This window comes from Squalius cephalus (assembly GCF_949319135.1).
Source record: "Squalius cephalus genome assembly, chromosome: 11".
In the NCBI taxonomy this organism is placed as follows: domain Eukaryota; kingdom Metazoa; phylum Chordata; class Actinopteri; order Cypriniformes; family Leuciscidae; genus Squalius; species Squalius cephalus.
Window position 1 is genome coordinate 23,205,637 of NC_137132.1, and position 22,043 is coordinate 23,227,679.

General features: G+C 38.7%; 2 protein-coding genes across 9 annotated transcripts in view; both read right to left on the reverse strand.

Annotated features, from left to right (window-relative positions):
- The window catches only part of nbeab (neurobeachin b), a 270,853-nt gene extending 266,953 nt beyond the window's left edge, over positions 1-3,900 (reverse strand). For all 5 annotated transcript variants that reach the window (XM_079885173.1, XM_079885172.1, XM_079885176.1 and 2 more), the window contains exon 1: positions 3,240-3,900. In XM_079885173.1, the coding sequence (XP_079741299.1) occupies positions 3,240-3,512 (273 nt within the window). In that variant the 5' untranslated portion in view covers positions 3,513-3,900. The remainder of the gene's footprint in view (positions 1-3,239) is intronic.
- A 1,936-nt stretch (positions 3,901-5,836) lies between these two features.
- stard13b (StAR related lipid transfer domain containing 13b) overlaps positions 5,837-22,043 on the reverse strand; it is a 44,148-nt gene continuing 27,941 nt past the window's right edge. For all 4 annotated transcript variants that reach the window (XM_079885583.1, XM_079885582.1, XM_079885585.1 and 1 more), the window contains exons 2-14: positions 19,540-19,611; positions 17,681-17,762; positions 15,333-15,396; positions 13,400-14,751; positions 12,099-12,269; positions 11,608-11,767; positions 11,229-11,427; positions 10,902-11,112; positions 10,420-10,540; positions 10,095-10,331; positions 9,609-9,826; positions 7,974-8,150; positions 5,837-6,670 (exon numbers count right to left, since the gene is read on the reverse strand). In XM_079885583.1, the coding sequence (XP_079741709.1) occupies positions 6,553-6,670; positions 7,974-8,150; positions 9,609-9,826; positions 10,095-10,331; positions 10,420-10,540; positions 10,902-11,112; positions 11,229-11,427; positions 11,608-11,767; positions 12,099-12,269; positions 13,400-14,751; positions 15,333-15,396; positions 17,681-17,762; positions 19,540-19,611 (3,182 nt within the window). In that variant the 3' untranslated portion in view covers positions 5,837-6,552. The remainder of the gene's footprint in view (positions 6,671-7,973; positions 8,151-9,608; positions 9,827-10,094; positions 10,332-10,419; positions 10,541-10,901; positions 11,113-11,228; positions 11,428-11,607; positions 11,768-12,098; positions 12,270-13,399; positions 14,752-15,332; positions 15,397-17,680; positions 17,763-19,539; positions 19,612-22,043) is intronic.

Here is a 22,043-nt window from a genome sequence, read left to right on the forward strand (position 1 = left end):
CATATACTGTGTTTTTGAGGCGCTGACAAGAAAAGTGATAACACAATGGCGGTGTGATTGTAACTATTAATCACAATACAAAAAATTTGCACTTCTCAAAAATGTCTCTGGAAGGACTCACTTTGACAGTCACATCATGACTTGTGAATTCGCCTCTCTGGTGAGATTTGCCTGGACGTGCTGTTCTTCTCACTTCAATTACTCAAGAGATGTCCAAGTTGCACTGAGAGTATCAAAAGTCAATTAGAGTCACAGGACTATGCCTTTGCCCTGACATGCCAAGTGCGGCAACACATTTGCCCGGTATGGTCACATCGCTCCCCACTGTGACAGAACGGCTGGTAATTAAACTCTGTAGCAGGAACAATGAGATTGCAAATATCAAGGTTCAGATATGTAGGGGTTAAAGCAGTATGGCACATCGAAAAGAGCTGGGCCCGGATCGCCCGGGTGACATTTCTAACACGATAAACTAATGAAAAAGAAAAATCGATAGCTTGGATTAAACAGAGGACCAGCTCTTCATTTTGCTGATCTAACAGTGAAAAGTATCAAATTGACACTACAATAAAAAAAGACTTAACGATACCAATCTTTTAGTGTGTTGCAGAAAAAGTTAAACGTTGACGTTAAAAAATGATATGCCCACCTGCACATTCACATGAGATCGCAGCAATAGCAAAAAACCAACAATCCAAACAATTCCCAATGGACAAAATCAAGTCCTTTATCTAGTTCGATCATTTCACAATAGGGAAGAAAAGGCTATCACAACTTCCGTGTAATGCCGACTTTAACCTTTGTTCACATAATAGAACATCAACTGTTGTCTAAATCGGTCAAAAGGCCTGTCTTGGTGATGTAAACACACAAATTTTGTCATCATTTACTCACTCACCCTCAACTTGTATGAGTTACTTTCTTCTGTTGAACACAAAGGAAGATATTTTGAAGAATGTTGGTAACCAGATAGACATTGACTTCCTGGACATTCTTTAAAATATCTTCTTTCGTGTTCAACATAGGGTGAGTAAATGATGACAGAAATTTTATTTTTGGGTGAACTATTCCTCCTTTAACTGATAAACCCTTTTTCCACCAGGGAGTAAAACAATAAAAACGTAATTGCAACTTTTTATCTCGCAATTCAGATGTTTTTCCCCCTCACAACAATTTCTAGTTAAAGTCAACATGAAATGGAAGGTGTGATAGACTTTTCTTCCCTACTGTAACATATATCCAAGTGAAACGGCTTCTGGAATGAGGGGGACAAATGTAGGGAGGGACTTTAGCCCTCTGGAACTGATTGGATGGTGGGAAGTTGGGCGTTGCCAACTAAATGGAGGCAGATCTGAATGCCAACTTGCAGTCAGCTGTGGAGGATTTTTAGCCCCACCCTCCGCCAAGACATACATCATGAGAGAACAGACACCGTTTCGAGGGGGAGTGGAGGTTAACATTTTTAATTGAAGATTACGAGGCATATTCATTTAAAAAATAATAATAATAATTATGTGCACGTATAAATCATTTATAATAAACACTGCAACATTCTGTAAAAAAAATAAATAGAAATTGTCAATTTTGATTTCATGGTGACTTTAACATCATTCAATTATGACTTTTTCCTCAGAATTCTGAGTTATTATCTCTTTCCAGTGGCGCCTAGCCTACTTTTCTGAATGAAAGGAACTGTCTGTATCACCAAAGGCATATTTTGTATAAGAAATGTTTTCCATTTCATATTCATAATGCATGAAATCACATATCACATACACCAAAAAGGTACACAAAACTCTCTCTCTCTCTCTCTCTCTCTCTCTCTCTCTCTCTCTCTCACTAAAACAACTGAAAACAACTGTCTGACTGATAAACACTGTTTATGAAAATACAATTTGTGCATTGTGGCTGAAGAACCCTTGGCAAATGGTGTCTAAGGGAAGGGCAGTAATTATTCCCTCCACTGTCACATCAGAAATGTACCCTGGTGTGCCGTAAACAGCAGCACCTGTGAGCTCAGGAACAGACATGTTGTCTAAAATGCATTCAGCATCGCCTCCTTGACTCACCATGAGCTGCTATTGTGTGAGACAGACAGAAGTCACAAAAGAAACACCTGATCCTGAGTTTTTCTATGCTGGATGTGCCTCTGGTTTCTTAATCTTTATTCTTCAGTTCAATGCATCACATTTTGTGAAGTCTGTGATTGTCAAATCAATAAAATACTGAAAATCACACTCAGGCGGATGAATATCTTAACATGGTTAGACTACTCAAGCAGGTCAGTGTTGTTTGCCCGACAGCTCATTACTCAGGCTATTAACTAAGAATCACAACGAGTACAAAAGTTTGTAATACCACAGTTACAGGATAAGTAATGTTTTACCAAACACCCTGGTCCAGGTCTTGTGTGTTCCACGAAAATCTATTTTCACAAATACTCAGCAAATTGACTATTAACTTAAGACTATTATAGCTAAACAAGCATGCCATAAGCCTGCCTGTTTTTACACAGTCAAAGAACAAGCATAATCAAATCAAATCAATATATATATATATATATATATATATATATATATATATATATATAATTTTATTTTTTTGTTGAAAGCATGTCAAACTTTAAAATTAGATTTTTTTTTTGTCAATATCAAACATATCTTAATACACTGTCAAACATTTATTATTATTTATTTATTTGGCTATATGTCCAGTAAAATATGAAACATTAAAAATTTTGCCTATTTGAGAAACAAACTTGTTTAAGACAAGATTTGTTTTCAGAAAATGCATTTTTAAGTTGTTTTTTTTCCCCCTTGCCAAATAGTTTTCAACAAAAAGTATAACAAATAGATACCTTGCTTTAAGGATGTTTTTAATGAAGATCAAGAGTAATTTTTCCAGTGTATGATAGAAACACGGTGCCATGTTAACTACAGCAGGACACTTGTTTGGTGACTGTTAACAAGTATGACAGACACTTGTGCCATATGTCAGTGACTGTAATGAGAACATAAGGGCACAAAATAAGTGCTGCATCCGAACACTCACAATCTGTGATATAATGTCACACCATCATTCATGCATGGGGTTTATGACTCCCAAAGTCAGACTCAAAACCTGAAAAGCTGAGAGTCCATTGGATCGTTCAAGGAGCCCCAACAAAAAATGATTTTAGCCTACCGTAGTGAGTAGCCTAGTCTACGTTTTGAAACACAGCCACAAGAAGTAACACTTACCAGATTCAACACTGTTTCCACTATGTCTCTATTGCTGACCTCGCCGACTTGAATGAGACCGGAGAGCACTGCGAATTTCGTCTTGATATTCCGGATCGGAACCGAGGGGTTTATCACCCCGGCCGGTAGCACCACCGAGCCGGAGCAGGACATCATCATCATCATGTCACCGGTACTGGAGCCCGCGGTTGCGGCGGCGGCGGCTCCGTGATGCCTGTGGCCGGGATGAGGTGCTCTGTCGCCCGGCGTGGCCACCGGCTGAACGCTCGCCATATCCTGTCAGCCGCGATGTTTAAAAACAGCGCTGTATCATCAAGAACAGGAAGTGTTTTAGTCAAATCAAGTTCGATTATATATTTTGAGCCACTTTAAAAAAGGGAACAAAATCTCCGATAGTAATTAAATATCCACCGGCTGTATGTCGAAACGCATGTGGCAGGTTCACAGTAGGCTATAGGCTATACACTCTGGTCTGGATGCACCGCACTGTACTTGAGCTCGCTGGCTTCACTCTCTGATTTGTGTTCAGTGATGTAGTATGTGGGTTTGCATTACCCTGCTGGGGTGTACCGATCAAATGTTTCTCACGCTGGGAAAACGCCCTCTATGTGCAGTAGACTACCGTAGGCTGCAGTGTGCGTCCTGTCTGCACCTACATGGGTCGAAGGGAAGATTATAGACTGATCCCTACCGATCAAACAGGTAGCCTAAACATGGGGTGCAGTGTAGCACACAGAATCGCCGTACATTACGGCGCAGCAGTCAACATGTTTCTGTTTTCTCTGAGATAGATAGATAGATAGATAGATAGATAGATAGATAGATAGATAGATAGATAGATAGATAGATAGATAGATAGATAGATAGATAGATAGATAGATAGATAGATAGATAGATAGATAGATAGATAGATGGATGGATGGATGGATGGATGGATGGATGGATGGATAGGATTCTCTAAAATGGATGGATGGATGGATGGATGGATTCTCTTAAATAGATAGATTGATATGATTCTCTAAAATGGATGGATGGATTCTCTAAAATAGATAAATGGATAGATAGATGTAATATCTGTACATTTCAGCAAACCATACTGAACTTTTGAATTATCTGTGAGGACAACTCAAATTTCAAAGGTGTCTTTAGTATTTTGACAGTGAGCAATAACATTCACAACCTCATGAGGCAAGGTTTCAGTCTTTTATTTAGATGAAGCTGGTAAATGATCAGGAGACACAAAATGTCTGACTGCATTACAGTGACATAATGATGTTATTAAGCTTTTAGAATGATCATTCCTGATCCACTGCCTGCTGAATGTACAGACAGTGTAGGCTACTGCATTATAAACATGAGGTATAAACGGGTGTATTTTGTGACTAAAAACATGACCAAATTTTTGTTTGTTTGTTTAATGAATGAATGTGGATCTATCTGTCCTAAAAAAAAATTTTTTTTAAAAAATGTCTTGATTCACTGTGGTGAGAAGATATTATTCTGTCAGTCTGATGCTATATAAACCACACAGTTCACTAGATGACAGAGGCCATCTGATGGATTGATTCTTTGGCTGTCTGCTGGAAACCACACCATGAGGTTTGATGTCTGGATAGAGAGAGTGTGTGTGTGTGTGAGAGAGAGAGAGAGAGAGAGAGAGAGAGAGAGTGAGTCTGCATCCATCTGTAATGCTCTCACATGATTAAAAACCATGCAAATTTATTTACAGCAACAAAGTGTTATTCAAAGTTCATTTGGTGTAGTCAATGCACTCCATGATTGCATAAACATGCATTAAAAATTTAGAATTTTTTGTTTGTATCATTGTTGTCTCCCATTTTAACTTCCAAACAAATTATGATAAACCAGTTTGATATCAAAACACAGTAAACAAGCTGAGATATTTGTAACTCTGCAGCCTTTGAACCATTTTATATATATATATATATATATATATAAATGTTTTATAAAATATATTCCAATAATATCTGGCAGTCATTGACATGAAGGAAAGGTTTGTCGTAGTTAAAACCTGACATCTAGTGGATAAGAGAAGTACTTCACCTTTAAGCAATAATATTTTGGTTTGTGTTTAGAAAATGCTTGAGAAGAATTCATTGTCATTAAGGAACCAGATCATTAAAAAGTTTGGGGTTGATACGATTTTTTTATGTTTTTGAAAGAACATTGTGAAACAATTTTAAACAACTGTTTTCTTTTTTAGGAATTATATTTTAAGTGTCACTTGATCCTTCTTAAATCATTCTTGCTGATTTTGTGCTCAAGAAACATTTTTTATTATTATGTTAAAAAGCTATTTTTGTCGAAACAGTCAGATATTGTTTTCATGAACTGATGAATAGAAACAGGATTTTTTTTTTACCATAAATATTTACTAAAATTATACTGTCTATACATACATATATACTATACATTATCTTTCAAAAAAAATCATAATAACCATAAACTTTTGAACGGTAGTGGTTATGATTATGGTTATGGTGTTATTGTGTAAAAACTGTTATTATATCAATGATCATGTAGATGATAGGAGAAAGAAAAGTACCATCAAAAAGACAGTAAAACAAATTAATATTAATTCATTTACATAGTTTAATTAAAAATCGTTGTCTCTTTGTCATTAATGTAATCCAGTACTACAAAAGCAGGTCTGAAAAAATCAAACCCAAGTCATTTTGTCCATCCATTAAAACAAGCAAATTAAAATTCCATAATATTACACCCATTCATGGACAAACATTAAAATAGAAACAGAGAAAAACCCAGCTAACAACTGAGTAACATTTTGTACCATATGAATTACACTGATATCTGTGCAAAAGGAGATATCAAAGACATATATGCAAAATGTTCGTACTACATGAGCATTTAAATATATATATATATATAGTCTATACAAGATGTGTGTTGATACACACATACACACAAATACAAACAAACACATACATGGACATGCGGTGCATGCATGTGCAAATATAGCTTTCTTTTTTTAATTAAATAACATATGCTTCCCAGAAGCACTTAAGAGCTTAGGTGTCCTATACATTGTATAAGATCATATAAAAGAATAAAATAATTAATTATAATACAAATAACAATAGTTACAATAAGATAATATTAAAAATGGACAAGCTAAAGGTACATTGGTGAGTTGACGACATTCCTGTTTGGGTTTATTACCCAGACCAGGCAACTCTGCCCATTGTGCAAAAGGGCAAAGAGCTGCAGAACGTTTCTCAGGGTATTGAGAGTCACGGAACTGAGATTTCAGGTTCCAGAATGATAGCACGGCTCAAATTTTTGTTTCTGGACCCTCTGTCTGGATCGGCTGAAAGGAATTGCGAATACGAGCGGCTTCTGCGGCGCAAAGGTGTCCGAATGCTTTGTTATACCACTCCGGAGTTCTCCCCCTGAAAAGCAGAGCAGAAAAAGTTACCACACTGACATGCTTTCATTTCTACGAACAAAGCAGTTACAGTCGAAGAGTTCAATACTAGTTGTAGTTGTGTGTGTGTGTGTGTGTGTGTGTGTGTGTGTGTGTGTGTGTGCTTGTGCATGTGTGTGTGTGTGTGACTCTATCAGCTATATATATTTATACTACAGGGCTGTTGAATGCTTGAATCTGATTGGTTGAAGAACGTTCTAAGGTGTGCATTATTTTCAGGGAAACGCACAGCTAAAGTAGTTCCAGGCAGGTCTTGACCGCATTACAGTTCCATATCACTTCGCGTAGTCAACTGTAATAACGGAAAATAGGATACAATTCATAACAAGAAAAAACATGCAGCCCCATGCGCTTGATCTGCAATTTTCAATGTCTAGCTTCACAATCAATGGAAACATGCAGTTTAATTTTAATATATAAAGTATATAGTCCTAGGCTATCTATAATCGATAGAAAATTAAACTGAATATAGGCTAAATAAATGGATAGTCCTGCAGCACGGATTTTTAGATAATATATAACAAATAAATAATTATTGATAGGCCTACTTGTTAAAATGGCTTTGTGTTTCATTTATTTGGCTAGTCTACTGTCATCTGTCAATAATATAAAAAAAGAATGAACAAATTAATTATAACGAATTGAATTAATAAATAAATAAATAATAATATTGACGCACATGCTTTTCTGTCTCATTATTGCAACATCTCTCTCTAATAACTGCTGCATTAATAACTGCATAAAGTTGGGGACACACTTTAAGGCCGGTTATGATGTAATTTGATACTTATGACTGATCATGTCCAAACGCGTGTTCAGCGCGTTCAGTCTGTGTTCAAAATCGGTGTTTAAAATCTGCTGCAGTCGATGAAAACAGTCAGAGAATGTGTCAGCTAGTCGTGTGTCCCAGCATGAGTCTGCTATCAGTGGCTCAAACCTCCGTTACTAACTCTAAAATGACGTTTTGGAATTAGCAACGGAGACATTGGATTAGATGCGTAAGAAATTAGTCCTACATACAAGAGCGTTTTAATGACAAAACTTTACAAACGTCTTGAAATACATAATCTGAACAATGTTTCGAGGTGTGGTAACTGTAGTATAAGCGGAATAATTGACTTCAGGCCGTTGAATTATTAGAAAAATAATGCACACCCGAGGTGAACGGCCACTCCGCTTCGCGTCGTGACCGCATTACCACCTCGGGTGTGCATTATTTTTCTAATAATTCAACGGCCTGTCGTCAATTATTCCTTACATATACTCACTTCAGGTCCACTCTGCAGATGTGGGTGAGTCTGGACTTGCCAGAGCCACAAGGCTCCAGTAAGTAATTGGATTCCATCACTATAGCTCTGATGCCCCCTACAGGTAGACAGTCCTCATGCTCGATAGACACCGACACCAGAGAACACGTCCCCCGCGGCAGATCCGTCCTCCATGACCTGAAGACAAACATTGTAACTTTATATACAATCATACAATCGATGCAGTAAACAAAGTAATCTATTTGAAGTTGATTAAAACCTTTCATCGAAGTTATACATGAATTTTGAACAATACCCGTTCTTGTCTTAGGACAACTTTGATGAACTATTTTGATCCACTTCAAATGTTGACTACTGTGTACACACACATATATATATATATATATATATATATATATATATATATTAGGGCTGTCAAACGATTAATCGCGATTAATCGCATCCAAAATAAAAGTTTGTGTTTACATAATTTATGTCTGTGTACGGTGTATAATTATTTTCTATAAATACACACACATGCATGTATATATTTAAGAAATATTTGCATGTATATACTGTGTATATATATTTATATTATATATAATTTATATTATATATAAATATTTTATATATAAATAACACATTTTCTTAAATATATATATGCATGTGTGTGTATTTATATATAGAAAATAATTATACTCCGTACACACACATAAATTATGTAAACACAAACTTTTATTTTGAATGCGATTAATCGCGATTAATCGTTTGACAGCCCTAATATATCTATATAAAATATACAAATATATATATACACACATATGTACATGTAGATATGTACAGTATTCAGCAGCTAACAAATTCAGCAGTTACTCTTTATGTATAAGACATATATGTTGAACCAAAACATTTAAACAAGAGTAATTTCTTAACAAATAAAAGTGTTATATAGCCCATTGAATCATTCTCAGACTTAATGCTGCCAACAATGGAACCACTTAGGAGAGAATCGTCAGACGACTTATTTATTTGCATAAAAGAGGACAATGGTACAAGCGGATTCCCAAAGCATCATTATAAGTGTGGAAAAAAAAGCAAACGTAACACAGAGACTCAAAAAGAATGGACTTGAAACAATCAGGCCTTCATTTTAAGCTTTCATTTTGCGATGAGTGATTTTTTTCTAAGAAAAGAATAGGAGAAATGCCAAGTGTCTCAGAGCTAGTGAAAGCTGTGAAAAGAGTGTTTCAGCTCACACAGTAAAACGCAAGTGCAGAAGTGAAATGCATTGTTGTTGTCCACACAGGAGCTACCAACTGTAGCCAAAGCACAAGAAACTCATTTAGACTTTTCTAAGGCCCATATTAACAAAATATAGACTAATGGGAATCCATACTCTGATCTCATGAGACCAAGTCAGTCATTTTGGATCTAACAACAACCGAAATGTATTTCATTGCAAGGGGGAGGAGTAGAGTGACACTTTTTCATCATGACAATAATCACTCTATACATTCTCTCATGGTGGACAAGTAATTCAACCGACCTTAACTCTACTAGGCACCTGTGAGGGGTTTGGTCGAGACAATGTGAGCAACACTCCTCCATGACTTGAGTATTTGACTAATTTATGACATTCTCAGTTCTGGAACCCACCTGAGCACTACGAAGTCTCTGCTGGGATGTGGGGGCATACAGTTGAGGACATACTGGAACACTTCCGTCTGCCTGTCCAGGACCTCACACACTTTCCAGTTCATCAGATCCACGTCCCACAGGTGGCGTTCCCGAAGAACGCGGTTCAGAACTACAGACGGAGGAGCCTCCACCTCCACCGAAACCCGCCAGCGTCGCAAAGGGTTCCCATCACCCACCTGGAGTCAAACGAAAGCACTTTACTTAGTAGTAATTCACGAGTTCACATGGACATGAAATCAGATATAGTAAAGTATGCTTATGTGGAGGAGGGCTCCGAGCTCGGAATTTGGCCCGAACCCAGAGTACTCCCCCTCTTTGACTGGGATGGGAACCAGCCAAGAGTGAGGCGATGAGGAGGTGGAGGGATGCTGTGAAGCTGTCACGGGACAGAGCTGAGGGACGGCTATATATACAGCAAAAACAGTAAAAATTCTCTATTTATACCTTCTTATAGGACAGCTCGGTGTTGCCGGTGCTCTGGCAGGACACCCAACCTTTGGCCTTTTCCCGTGATTCTTTGAGGAGACCCTGCAGTCTGGCCTCCATGAAAGCAGGCCAGGAGCCTTCATCTTCCCCCTCTTCTTCTTGATGTTGCCGTTTGCAGAGCTCCTCAATCGTGGGAGCCTGAAGCTCCGCCTCCACGTAAGAGTTCCTCGATTGTGTCACCATTTCATGTGGAATCTGAGGGAAAATAAAACAATTTGTACTCAACAGTAGGGATAATTGAAAAGGCCAATAAAAACAAATTTAGTGTGTGTATGTGTCTCACCTCAAACAAGCGGTTGCACTCTGTGATCATGTGTGCCAGGCCCTGAGTGGCAGCCAGGTTTTCATTCAGGTCCTTTTGGTCTGGCCTCCCTGTAGCATACTTTTTCTGCATCTGCATAGCTCTGTTGACAGATCAGAAAATGCTTTAGGTAAGAAACTTTTATCAAATGTTTTTAAATATTTATTTATTTTTACAAAAAGTTGAATAAAAAATTTTTTTTTTAAATAATACAATGTAAAATAATAATAATTCAAATAGCAATATGATCAAAAATGTAAAGTCATACATAAACTCAGTATTAATTATTGGGAAAATGCATCTTAATTTAGTGTTGCTTTATGGATGGATGGATGAACTTAATGGTATATATAATAGTAGATAAAATGGTATATAAAATAGCTAATATAATAGTGTGTGAATGTAGTGTTGAAGTATAATGTATAGTTGAAATAATGGCAAATTAGTTTCTCTATAATTGCTACCTTGGTGCAAGATTGTCCTTCTTCAGGATGTTGAGATGAAAAAGCGAAGGTGCCAAACACACTGCGATGTTCATGGGTGTCATTTGATTCTCCTGCACGGAAGTGACATCGCTCAGGAAGCAGAGCAGTGTTTGCAATACTTCCCTGTTTTCATCTGACATCAGCATGATGGCCGCCTGCACGGCCTGTAAGCGCTGCTCTTTGGGCACATCTAAAGAGGAAACGAGGATCAGATGAGTAAAGGAAGTATGTATTTCTTTTCCTGAATGCATGAGATGGATGTAGGAGAAGAGTTAGGTTAGAGTTTGGGGAGGGAGTGTTTCTTACATTGGTAAATGTGGAGGAAGGTTTCACCCAATTTACTGGTCAGAAGTGGCTCAGGCAGATCCCTGAAGAACTGTTTGACCATGTCGGCCACATCATACGCAGACTGGTCTTCATAGTTGACATCATCTGGAGAACTCTCATTCATCTGTCTGAGAGCTTGGATACGAGACTTCACTCCAGACTTCCGAAAAAGACCCACCTAGGAAACAGAACATTTTAAATGTAAAGAAATTAAGTTACAAGAAAGTGGAAATTGAATGTGCACATACAGTATAATGTATATTTGCATTTAGAAGAATAATAACATTTAATTACTGTTTTCCAGATTGCCATTAGATTTTGATAAAGTTATATTGTTGATCTGATGAGCCTGACTGACCTGATCAAGGCACTGGCTCCTGAGGTAGCGCAAAGCCTGCTGCACACCAAGAGGCAAAGGCTGGCCAAAGCGTTGAACATGCACAATAAGTGGAACCCCAAACACATTCTTATCCTTATAGTCTGGAACCTTCATCCTCTTCATGAACTTTGGCACAGACCTGTGAGACAAAGAATAATTGAGAGGTTTTTATACCATATTACCTATTTCACAGTGGCATTTTTTATATTTTATGTTTTAAGAGTAGTAAAGTCATCAATACAGGTAAATGAAACAAGTTAAACAATAAAGCTTTGTGGAGTTATCACAGTTTTATCAACAGTAGGCTGCTGTAACAATAGTGACCAGTAGAGGGTGCATGGGTTAGGATTTACTGGTACTCCCTCTTGAGCTAATCATAACACAACCACTTAGAGACTGAAGCTTTAAACTACAGTAAAACTGTAACATAAATCCCATAGGATCTGATTATTTTTCTAACAGATTCTTACCAGGTCCAGCCATGTTTGTTGGACATGGAGTACTTCTCCATAATGGCAGTGAGACGGAGCAAGGAAAATTTCTGTAGCAGACTAAGCTGGGACGCAGATTGGCTGGAGATCTGGAGAGAGGCGACCGAATGGCTGAGGCGGTTGGAAATCTGGAAGCTCGGCCATCGCAAGCTAAACAAAGAGCAGGGAACCATGTTAGGGATTCAAACCTGAGGGTGAATGAATGGCTGACTTTGAGTACAACGACCCAAACCAGCATTTGGACAATTCTAAAACTACAAGAGATGCACCGATTGCAATTTTCTTGGCCAATTCCGATTTCCAATCTGTGGATACCAATTTTTGCCGATTCCGATTTTCTTTCTAAAAACTATAATTGACAGCCTATACAAACAAAAATCGGCTTTTCTTCAATGCAATATTTTATTTTCATAAAAAAACACAGGTAAAAAGTCAGTAATAAAATAAGAACAAATAAACAAATTGCAAACTGCATAAATTAATGCAACAGAATAAAGACAGATATGAAATAAACACATCTTTAAGTTTTTCAGGTGGGTTTACTGTAACAGTCGGTTAGTATTCAAGAAATACTACAGAAATGAAAGTAAACAAATGTAAAATAACACTAGGTAGTCTTCATTGTATAAATTAAATACAGTTTAATCCTTGTTAAAGTTACTCAGTTGAGAGCAGTGAATGATATTTTGCAGTGAGTCTGTTGATTGATTAACATTAAAGCACAGACAGCAGCAGGAATATTAGGCTGCTGTCACTTTAAGAGCTTATGCACAGATCTAATTAACTGTTACAAAACATTTGTTTTCTCTCAACTGTTTATGTCCTAAAACTGACTCTGTTTAACTGAATGCTCGCCAAGACGGTCAGTGGTCCACACGCTTGAAGCTCAACATCCATTGAAATGAACTGAAAACACTCTCTCTGCTCCACTCGATCCACGCCAGTGGACACACACCGAGAGTCAGAGGAAGCGGGTGTATGTTACTTCGCCGTCGGAGAGAATAATTGTGCCGCTGGCACAAAAACGGACCGGCTAGAAATTGGAAAGACCTGAGACTGAATGGCTGGTCACCGGTCCAGGCTGAGCATGTGGAAAATCAGCTGATTCAATCGGTCGATCGGTGCATCTCAAAAAACTACTACATAAAGGTTTTGTTTTACATACACATGCATACATACTAATTTACAGACCAGACAAATGATTTCCAATTAACTTCTACAGTTCTGAATGCAACACATAGGCTACTGTATATTATAGCATTGTTAGCTCTGAATCTTACCGTTTTGGTCTGGTAAGCGAAGCCCCGACACCAGAGTCTCTCCTTTCCCTCATTCCTGTGGATTCTGTTTCATTAAGTGACACCCCATCCCTGTCTACATCACTGAGGGTAGCCTGACCCTCCAGAACTGATTGTCCCTCAAAGTCCAATGTGATCTGGCTGGATGACTTCAGGTCCCTTTGTCTCTCTCCATTACGATCAACTCGCTCCTTCCCTGCATTTTCACTATTGGGCAGTACATTCTTGGACCAGTGGTCCACGATCTGTTGCAGCCCATTAACATGTTGCAGAATATCGTCCAAATGTGGGAAAAGGTCTTCCTTTTCCAAGTCTATGAGGTCGCCGGTGCTGGCATACAGGTGTGAGCCAGGTACATTGTCATAAATGCTGATCCGACTGCCTCGTGTGCAGCACTGCGTGATGGGCCGAGGTTCTTTGATGCTGGGTGGACGTTTGACATCCGAGTGCCAGTTGATGGAGGTTGCCGTTGAGGGTGAAAGACTCTCAATGGACAGAGCTTTGGGAAAGGTTCCAGGTTTGTGATCTTTAGGAATATGCACCACCAGGTCCTCGTAGGAGCGGAACTCATTGCGGCGGTTCTGCTCGGCCACGCGCTTACCCTGGATGAGACTGGAAAACACATCCAAGTCCTCCAGGTACATCCCGCTACGCTTGTGATTGGCCCGGTGGACATTGCGTTCCTTCAGGTTTGGCGTACTGACGGCACTCCCGCTGGACTGACTGCTGCTCCCTTCGCTGCTGGACTGGGATGGCAACCCCATGCCGGAAGGTTGCTCCAATAGATGCACGTCACAATTGATAATCTCCACACAACGGAGAGTTTTCACAGCCTGGGGTTCTTGTTGGAGAACCGGGGCACTTATAACAAGACTCCTGTTCCCTCCTCCACCCATTGCTCCCCGCAACTGCAAAGCCTCCATGCGGCGTAAGAACTCCTTAGCTCGTGTCCGTCCTCGCTTGGCATGCTTTACAGGCAGCGAAACGTAGCTCGAGAGATGGGCCACACCTAGTGATGTGTGGTCAGGCATGGCCGCAGAGTCTGAGCAGGTGCGGTGTGAGCTGTCCGAGTCTTCCGCGCTGTGCGCAGGAATAACACCACTTCCACCGCTGCTCTCGCTGTGGAGCGAGGAGACCTCTGGCTCGCTCAAATCTGTTAGAACACTCTCGCTGCTGGTTGTTGGTCTCAGAGCAGAGTTCTCCCCAGAATTCTTGTTTTCCACACCCCTCAGCAGACAATCAATGTCTTGGAGCCTGGACCAGCGGCGACTGCTCCATTCAAAGGTCCATTTGTCACTGATGGCAAAGAGGTCATCTTCATCTGAGTCTTCGCTCTGCAAATCAACAAGGGAATGAATAAATATGTCTTTCTTTTTATTGCCATACCTTTTCCTTTACTAGGTTAGCAATTCAACACTTGAATACCATCCCAATCCTTCAAGAAAACTGTTTCTTTCACTCTCTCTTTTTTTTTCCTTTTTCCTTCTCCACAATCCAGAACCCCCAGAGGTAACAGTTTAGATTCACTCAAATGGCTTTTTCATGTTCTCAAAGGGCACATTCCTTCCTCTGTTAAATGATTATATAACCAGTGTGATATAACACAAAGTATCAGTTTCTATTCAATAAATTTAGGTGGTACAATAAGTGTTACTATACTTTAGGAAAGAAAGCAGAAATATCAATTCACTCAAGACTATGCTAGTGGCTTCCTCATATATCAATCTTATTGTGATAAAAAAGGGTTGTAGTTGTGTTTTAGAGTTAAAACACGAGGCGTTTTGTGCTAGTCATTATATAGATTTTTACAGGCATGATAACCCTCTTATTCTTGCAGCAAAACCACCATAACATGAATTCGCTAGAACAATGCACATACACAGCTAGTGTTAAATAGAAATTATGCAACACTTACTTTTTTCTTGGGAAGGTTTACATCAAGTTTCATAGAGGCACACTTGTTCAGCGTATTCAGTCGCCTAAATAGAAAAAAAAATGGTTAGAAATTCAAAAAGCCTTTCCTACCAACTGGCTTTATTTTGCATTGCGTATACAGCAGTGATGTGGACACAATATCAGAACAGCCTTCTGTGGCTGTTTCTAATGTAATCAAGCTATAAGATCTATGTCCTTGCTATCCAACACTCAGCTCTGGTGAGCAGCAAACCTAATTAGGCACAATAATTGGCCAATGTCCTACTCTCTCTCATGTACACTTGCTTTTAATTGGCGAAAGCTTGCGAGCTGCAGTTGTCATGGTTTTCAATGGTCCTCAAGAGCAACTAATGTGGTGTTGATTCCAGCTGCCACATAGTCACTCTTCCAGGTCTGAGAGGCCTGTTTTTACCCTCAAATTCAAAACACCGAACAAAAACCATAAGAGCTTGCTTTTCTTTGATGCCATTCCCAAAATCTCTTGAAAATAGGTCTTTCTTTTTTTAGTCATTTGCGTGGTCCATCAAATATGAAAAACTCCTTTGGGATGAAAGTAAAGCAGCTTTCTGAGCTTTTGACAAAGTTGTGGGCTCAAGCTTCTCTTTGAACTTGAGTCTTTTTGAATAGCAGAGCATTTAAATTACAACCTTTCACAATAAAGGTCTTGAAGCAACACCGCAACGTATCAATATTTCCAATAAAACGTAAAAGAAATGAAGAAGTCTCCTCATGGATCTGAAAGTGTGCAGGGAAGATTTATTAGAAGCTGTTAATGCTGTAAAGGGAAAGAAAATAATAATGTGGAAAAGACGACAACATCTTGAAGCATGCATGGAAACCAAGCCGGTGTTTGTGATGTAATAATCATGACATTTTATGACTCTTTATATTGTTCAGTGGTCTGTGTGAGTGCCATGAAAGCAAAAAGACTTCAGATATAAAACATGAATTGCATAATAAAACAAACTGAAAGACATTGGCCATAGTCAATGGAGAGCAAAGATTAAACAATTCACTCAAGAAAATAAGACACTGGTCCCAATAAGACAAGGCATCACCATAAATGTTACTTTGGTTTTCATTTAATGTATTAATATTTAAAATAATATTAACATTGTTTTTTATTGTGGTATCAAAATTTGTATTAAGAATTTCACTGGTATTGGTATTGACCATTGAATTATTGGTATCACGACATCCATACATTTGGCGAAAAATATGAAGAGTTAATAGGGCTACTTTGATGACTTCCTGATAATTATTTATTAAACAAGCTAAGTTATTAGTCCACAAATCAAGCAGTCTTCATCTGCAAATTGTAGAGAGCAAAGTGTCAGAAAGGTTAAAGGTGTTTTCACTGGTGCTTGCAAACATCCACAACTAACAAACTCCTCCTCAGCGCTCTTACTGGGCATGTCGTGCTAGAATTGTTTACCGGGTTGTTCCCCTCCGGGCGCTGTAGAAAAGTGAGAAGTCAGGGGGAGAGGTGGGAATGTCGGACATTGTTTCCCATACAACAGTAAACAGGTTTGGAATTTCGATGAGTTGCTTAAGGGTTGTTTAGAGTCACAGTAGACCAGCTTGAGTACGCCCCCCTTTGCCCCCAATGCTCTCCTACCAGGGTAGTCTCCAAGGCAACCAAAGTTACTGGAAGGCTCTTTTCATCTTAATTTGGGACCTCAAATTCAGTGTCTAAACAAGAGGAAAAGCTAACTCATTGAGAACATGCTGTACTTTACCAACTTTATTGAGTCAGTAGTTGCTTTCATCATGTCATTATTTACTTCTGCATTACAAGAAGATTGACATGAAAAAAAACTACACCAGACTTTTAAAACACACAATGACAGCAATAAAAAAGAAGGTCCTGTTGTCACTACTGATGACTAAGACTAAGCCATTGATTTGCCATTGCAATGTCTGTGAAGGGTTACAACCCTCAACCACTACAAAATATTAGATCTAAATGAAATCCTGTTATTGACGATTAGTTTATCACCATAACATTTCCTTTAGTCATCAGTAATGACAAGGACCTAAGAGTCAAATTTGTCTTCTTGTTTTATTACTGTCATTGTGTATTGCGTCAATTAAGCAAGCTCAAGTCCAGTGTAGATTCTCTCATGTCAACTACTGAAATGCACAAGTACATAATGTCATAATTAAAGCAACAACTGGCTCAATAAAGTTTGTAAATCACACTCATTGTGTTTCCCAAGAAATACAGAAAACACAGAATGTTCTAAATGACTGAAATTGCGGTGTTCATAAGGTTCAGTGGTTTATGGACTATGGACTTTTTTGGTTTAGGAAGTACACAGTCCTTACCGGCATAGAGGTTCCACAAGGTCTTTTTCCAAGAAGTCATGGTCTTTCTTCACAGGAGAGATGTCAATTGGAAACTGAGAATCTGTAAAGAAACACAGGCATATCCCACTTCAACAATCAAACTCATTATAGTCAAATGCCTTTTAGGGATGTAATGATTTCCCTCTGTTTCGTTAACAGGCCAATCTTGCATGTTCACAGTGAACACAGAGGAATTCAAGCGCCCACACTCTTAAAAAAAAAAAAAACCTGACAACACATTCTTTCCAGAGCGATAGCCAAGGCAAAGAGAGTAGCTAACTTGTTTTAGACTTCCAGATGCTAATAAACTGAGACAGGGTTTGCCCCCCAAAAACTGAGCTTGGCTTTGAGAAGCCATTACGTCTTCTATTGAGTATGGTGTCCAACTTATGTAACAGGGTGACTGGATCCAGACCCTGCTGAAGCTAACATTCCTCTGGTACAATTAAATGTTTCATTATATTTTTTTGTCTTTGCAGAATGACATAAGTAAAAATACAGATTCAGGGAGAGTCACTGGGTTCTGGCATTGAAATGCTGGAAATTCCAAAACGACACTTTTTAAAGAGATGCGTTATGGGAAAATTATATTATGCACTTTGATTCTGTGTCTGCCATTGAGATAACAATGTAGTAATATTAATATAAAAAATTAACAAAAAATGGATTGCATAATAGGACACAATTTTTCTTACATAATAAGTTGCAAATTAATTCAATTAAAAAATGTGGATTTCAAAAACAAATGCTTTTTCGGTTATTACCTTTCATGCAGTGTGTAAAATAACTGTTTGTGAATGTAAAAGGTCATCCAGTCTCACTTCATGTTACATACCTATGTAATAATGCAACAACAGAACTGAAATTCAGATACGTTAATAGGCATTTTGTTTCCAACACGCACTGTAAGCGGTAGACCAATCACAACAGACTGGGCCGTCTGACCAATCAGAGCAGAATAGGCTATCGGAAAGGAGGGGTTAACTGTTTTCAGACTCTTTGAAGAATGAGGTGATGTGCAATGTATATTATGAGAAAATTAAAGTGTTGTTGACCTTGGATGGATGTAAATCTATTGTAGGACACCTCCAAAAAGAATAAGAACCTTTAAAATAGCTTAATAGGGGCACTTTAATTATTGTTTATCTTGCTACAAAAACTGTGAGCCAACGTCTTATTTCCAGGTTTAAATAATAATCTATAATTTCATATCTATTTTATATGAAATGTCAAGATGTGTAAATGCACTAAAACTTCAAATGGATTCTAGTAAATATCCATTATACAAAAATAACACCTTGGGTGCTGAAGAAATATAAAAAGAAAAGAAAAATAGAGAGTGTTCACACAATTGCATCCAAAGACTAACACTCCAACATCAAAAGCGTTCGCCAAGGGCGAGTGAAAAAGGCAGTGTTTTTGTGGCAAGGTTATTCCCATGACCTCTGTTTCCCTTTGAAGATGTCATACTCTAGTATGTTCAAGTGGTACCTCTTAACTGGAACCAGTTTGACCAATGACCTGTACCTCTCAGCATTTCAGATGAACATTTCAGATGTAGGAGTTAAAAGAGACACATTTGAGGTGATATGAAAAAGATAAACATCCCACCACAGGGGAAATGAATGAGCTAAAACCAGCTTAACATCCTCAGGTCTGGTAGCCATTAACACGAGCCTGTCGCAACTACATCGGAAACTAAACTCCACATTAAAAACTTGTGTTTGTGCTAAATGATGCTTGCTGATGTCATACGATTGTTTTAACTACAGATTTACAGTTGGGTGTGATAACATTTGTGAGGTTTTATAAAAGTTTCTCGTGTGGTGAAGTGTTACCTTCAAAGAGCTGGGCGTACTGGGGGAATCCTGCCGCCCGTAGCCAGTCACAAGCTTCTTTTGCCTCGATTTCTGCAACACAAAATATTTGTACATGTCAGACTCATAAAGCATCTCTATCTTCGATATATAAAGACAAAGAAGAAAAAAGATTAGAGGGCCCAGTTTCATGGGTTGCTTCAAACTTTGAGATCATAATGACCACATAATAACAAAGTCAGGCATCTTTCATGTCTCTCTAAAACAAAGCCAAAGTACAGCATATTCACATGGATATATTTTGTATACAATCCTGTGCATTTTAGCATTTAAGATACTCTCAATATAGGGAAGATAAACTTCCGGTTGATTTACAATTAATGAACTATACTGAGTGGCAAAACTTTCACTCATTATATTTATTATATTATAACACTGTGACTGCAACAAGTTGGCTGAATAGCTCCGCCCACCGTGAAATCTCATTGGTCCAAATTCCATCTCCACATAACTGTTAAACATACGTGCTGATTGGTGATTGCATTGCGCTATGCAGCAGTTTCACGTAAAGTGTACTGTCAAAAAAGTTCATCAGTATTTTTCTTTATTAATATAGTATAAACATGTGTGCACACACACACACATACACTCACCTAAAGGATTATTAGGAACACCTGTTCAATTTCTCATTAATGCTATTATCTAATCAACCAATCACATGGCAGTTGCTTCAATGCATTTAGGGGTGTGGTCCTGGTCAAGACAATCTCCTGAACTCCATAACTGAATGTCAGAATGGGAAAGACGGGCCGGTCTGAGTATTTCACAATCTGCTCAGTTACTGGGGTTTTCACGCACAACCATTTCTAGGGTTTACAAAGAATGGTGTGAAAAGGGAAAAACATCCAGTATGCGGCAGTCCTGTGGGCGAAAATGCCTTGTTGATGCTAGAGGTCAGAGGAGAATGGGCCGACTGATTCAAGCTGATAGAAGAGCAACTTTGACTGAAATAACCACTCGTTACAACCGAGGTATGCAGCAAAGCATTTGTGAAGCCACAACATGCACAACCTTGAGGCGGATGGGCTACAACAGCAGAAGACCCCACCGGGTACCACTCATCTCCACTACAAATAGGAAAAAGAGGCTACAATTTGCACAAGCTCACCAAAATTGGACAGTTGAAGACTGGAAAAATGTTGCCTGGTCTGATGAGTCTCGATTTCTGTTGAGACATTCAGATGGTAGAGTCAGAATTTGGCGTAAACAGAATGAGAACATGGATCCATCATGCCTTGTTACCACTGTGCAGGCTGGTGGTGGTGATGTAATGGTGTGGGGGATGTTTTCTTGGCACACTTTAGGCCACTTAGTGCCAACTGGGCATCGTTTAAATGCCACGGCCTACCTGAGCATTGTTTCTGACCATGTCCATCCCTTTATGACCACCATGTACCCATCCTCTGATGGCTACTTCCAGCAGGATAATGCACCATGTCACAAAGCTCGAATCATTTCAAATTGGTTTCTTGAACATGACAATGAGTTCACTGTACTAAAATGGCCCCCACAGTCACCAGATCTCAACCCAATAGAGCATCTTTGGGATGTGGTGGAACGGGAGCTTCGTGCCCTGGATGTGCATCCCACAAATCTCCATCAACTGCAAGATGCTATCCTATCAATATGGGCCAACATTTCTAAAGAATGCTTTCAGCACCTTGTTGAATCAATGCCACGTAGAATTAAGGCAGTTCTGAAGGCGAAAGGGGGTCAAACACAGTATTAGTATGGTGTTCCTAATAATCCTTTAGGTGAGTGTATATCTATATAAAATATATATATACATGTAAATACACACACAGACAGACAGGCAGGCAGACAGACAGATGTTCAGGTAAATTTACTGGCAGTGTGTTTGTCAGTGGAAACTTGTTGCATCCTAGTAAGGGTACAGTGTAAGGAGACTAGGAGGACCACTAGCATATTGTTTCATAGACAGTTATCATCAAAACTATTTTTAGAAGAGCTTGTGTGCTCTTGGACAGGAAAAGAGAGAGGGAGCGAGAGAAAGAGAAAGAGTGAGGAGCTATTGCATAACATAAACAGTTCTGTGTGATTTAATTATGTTTCTCTTCCTTCCACTGCATGAACAAGGTTATTCTTGTAGGTCAAGAACCAGCCAGGTTACAGGATAATCACACAGCCCTGCGAGCCTGTAAAGTTTGCTCGTAATCCTACATTATAAAACGAGGATAGCTCAAGATCTTCAGGATTAAGAATATCAGTTACATATTGGCATCATGATCCTGTTCATATAACCAAAGACGTTTACGTGACACGTCCCAATAGACGTCACTTGACGCAAAGCTTCTGGAGGGTTAACATAATATAGTAGAATGTCTGAAGCCTGTTTTTGATTTTTCCTCAAAAAAAAAAAGAAAAAAAAAAAAAGAAGCTTTTAGTGGTCAGCTTTGGAATAACGCTAGGAAACTGTGTGATTAATATTATCTTCCAGAAGGCAT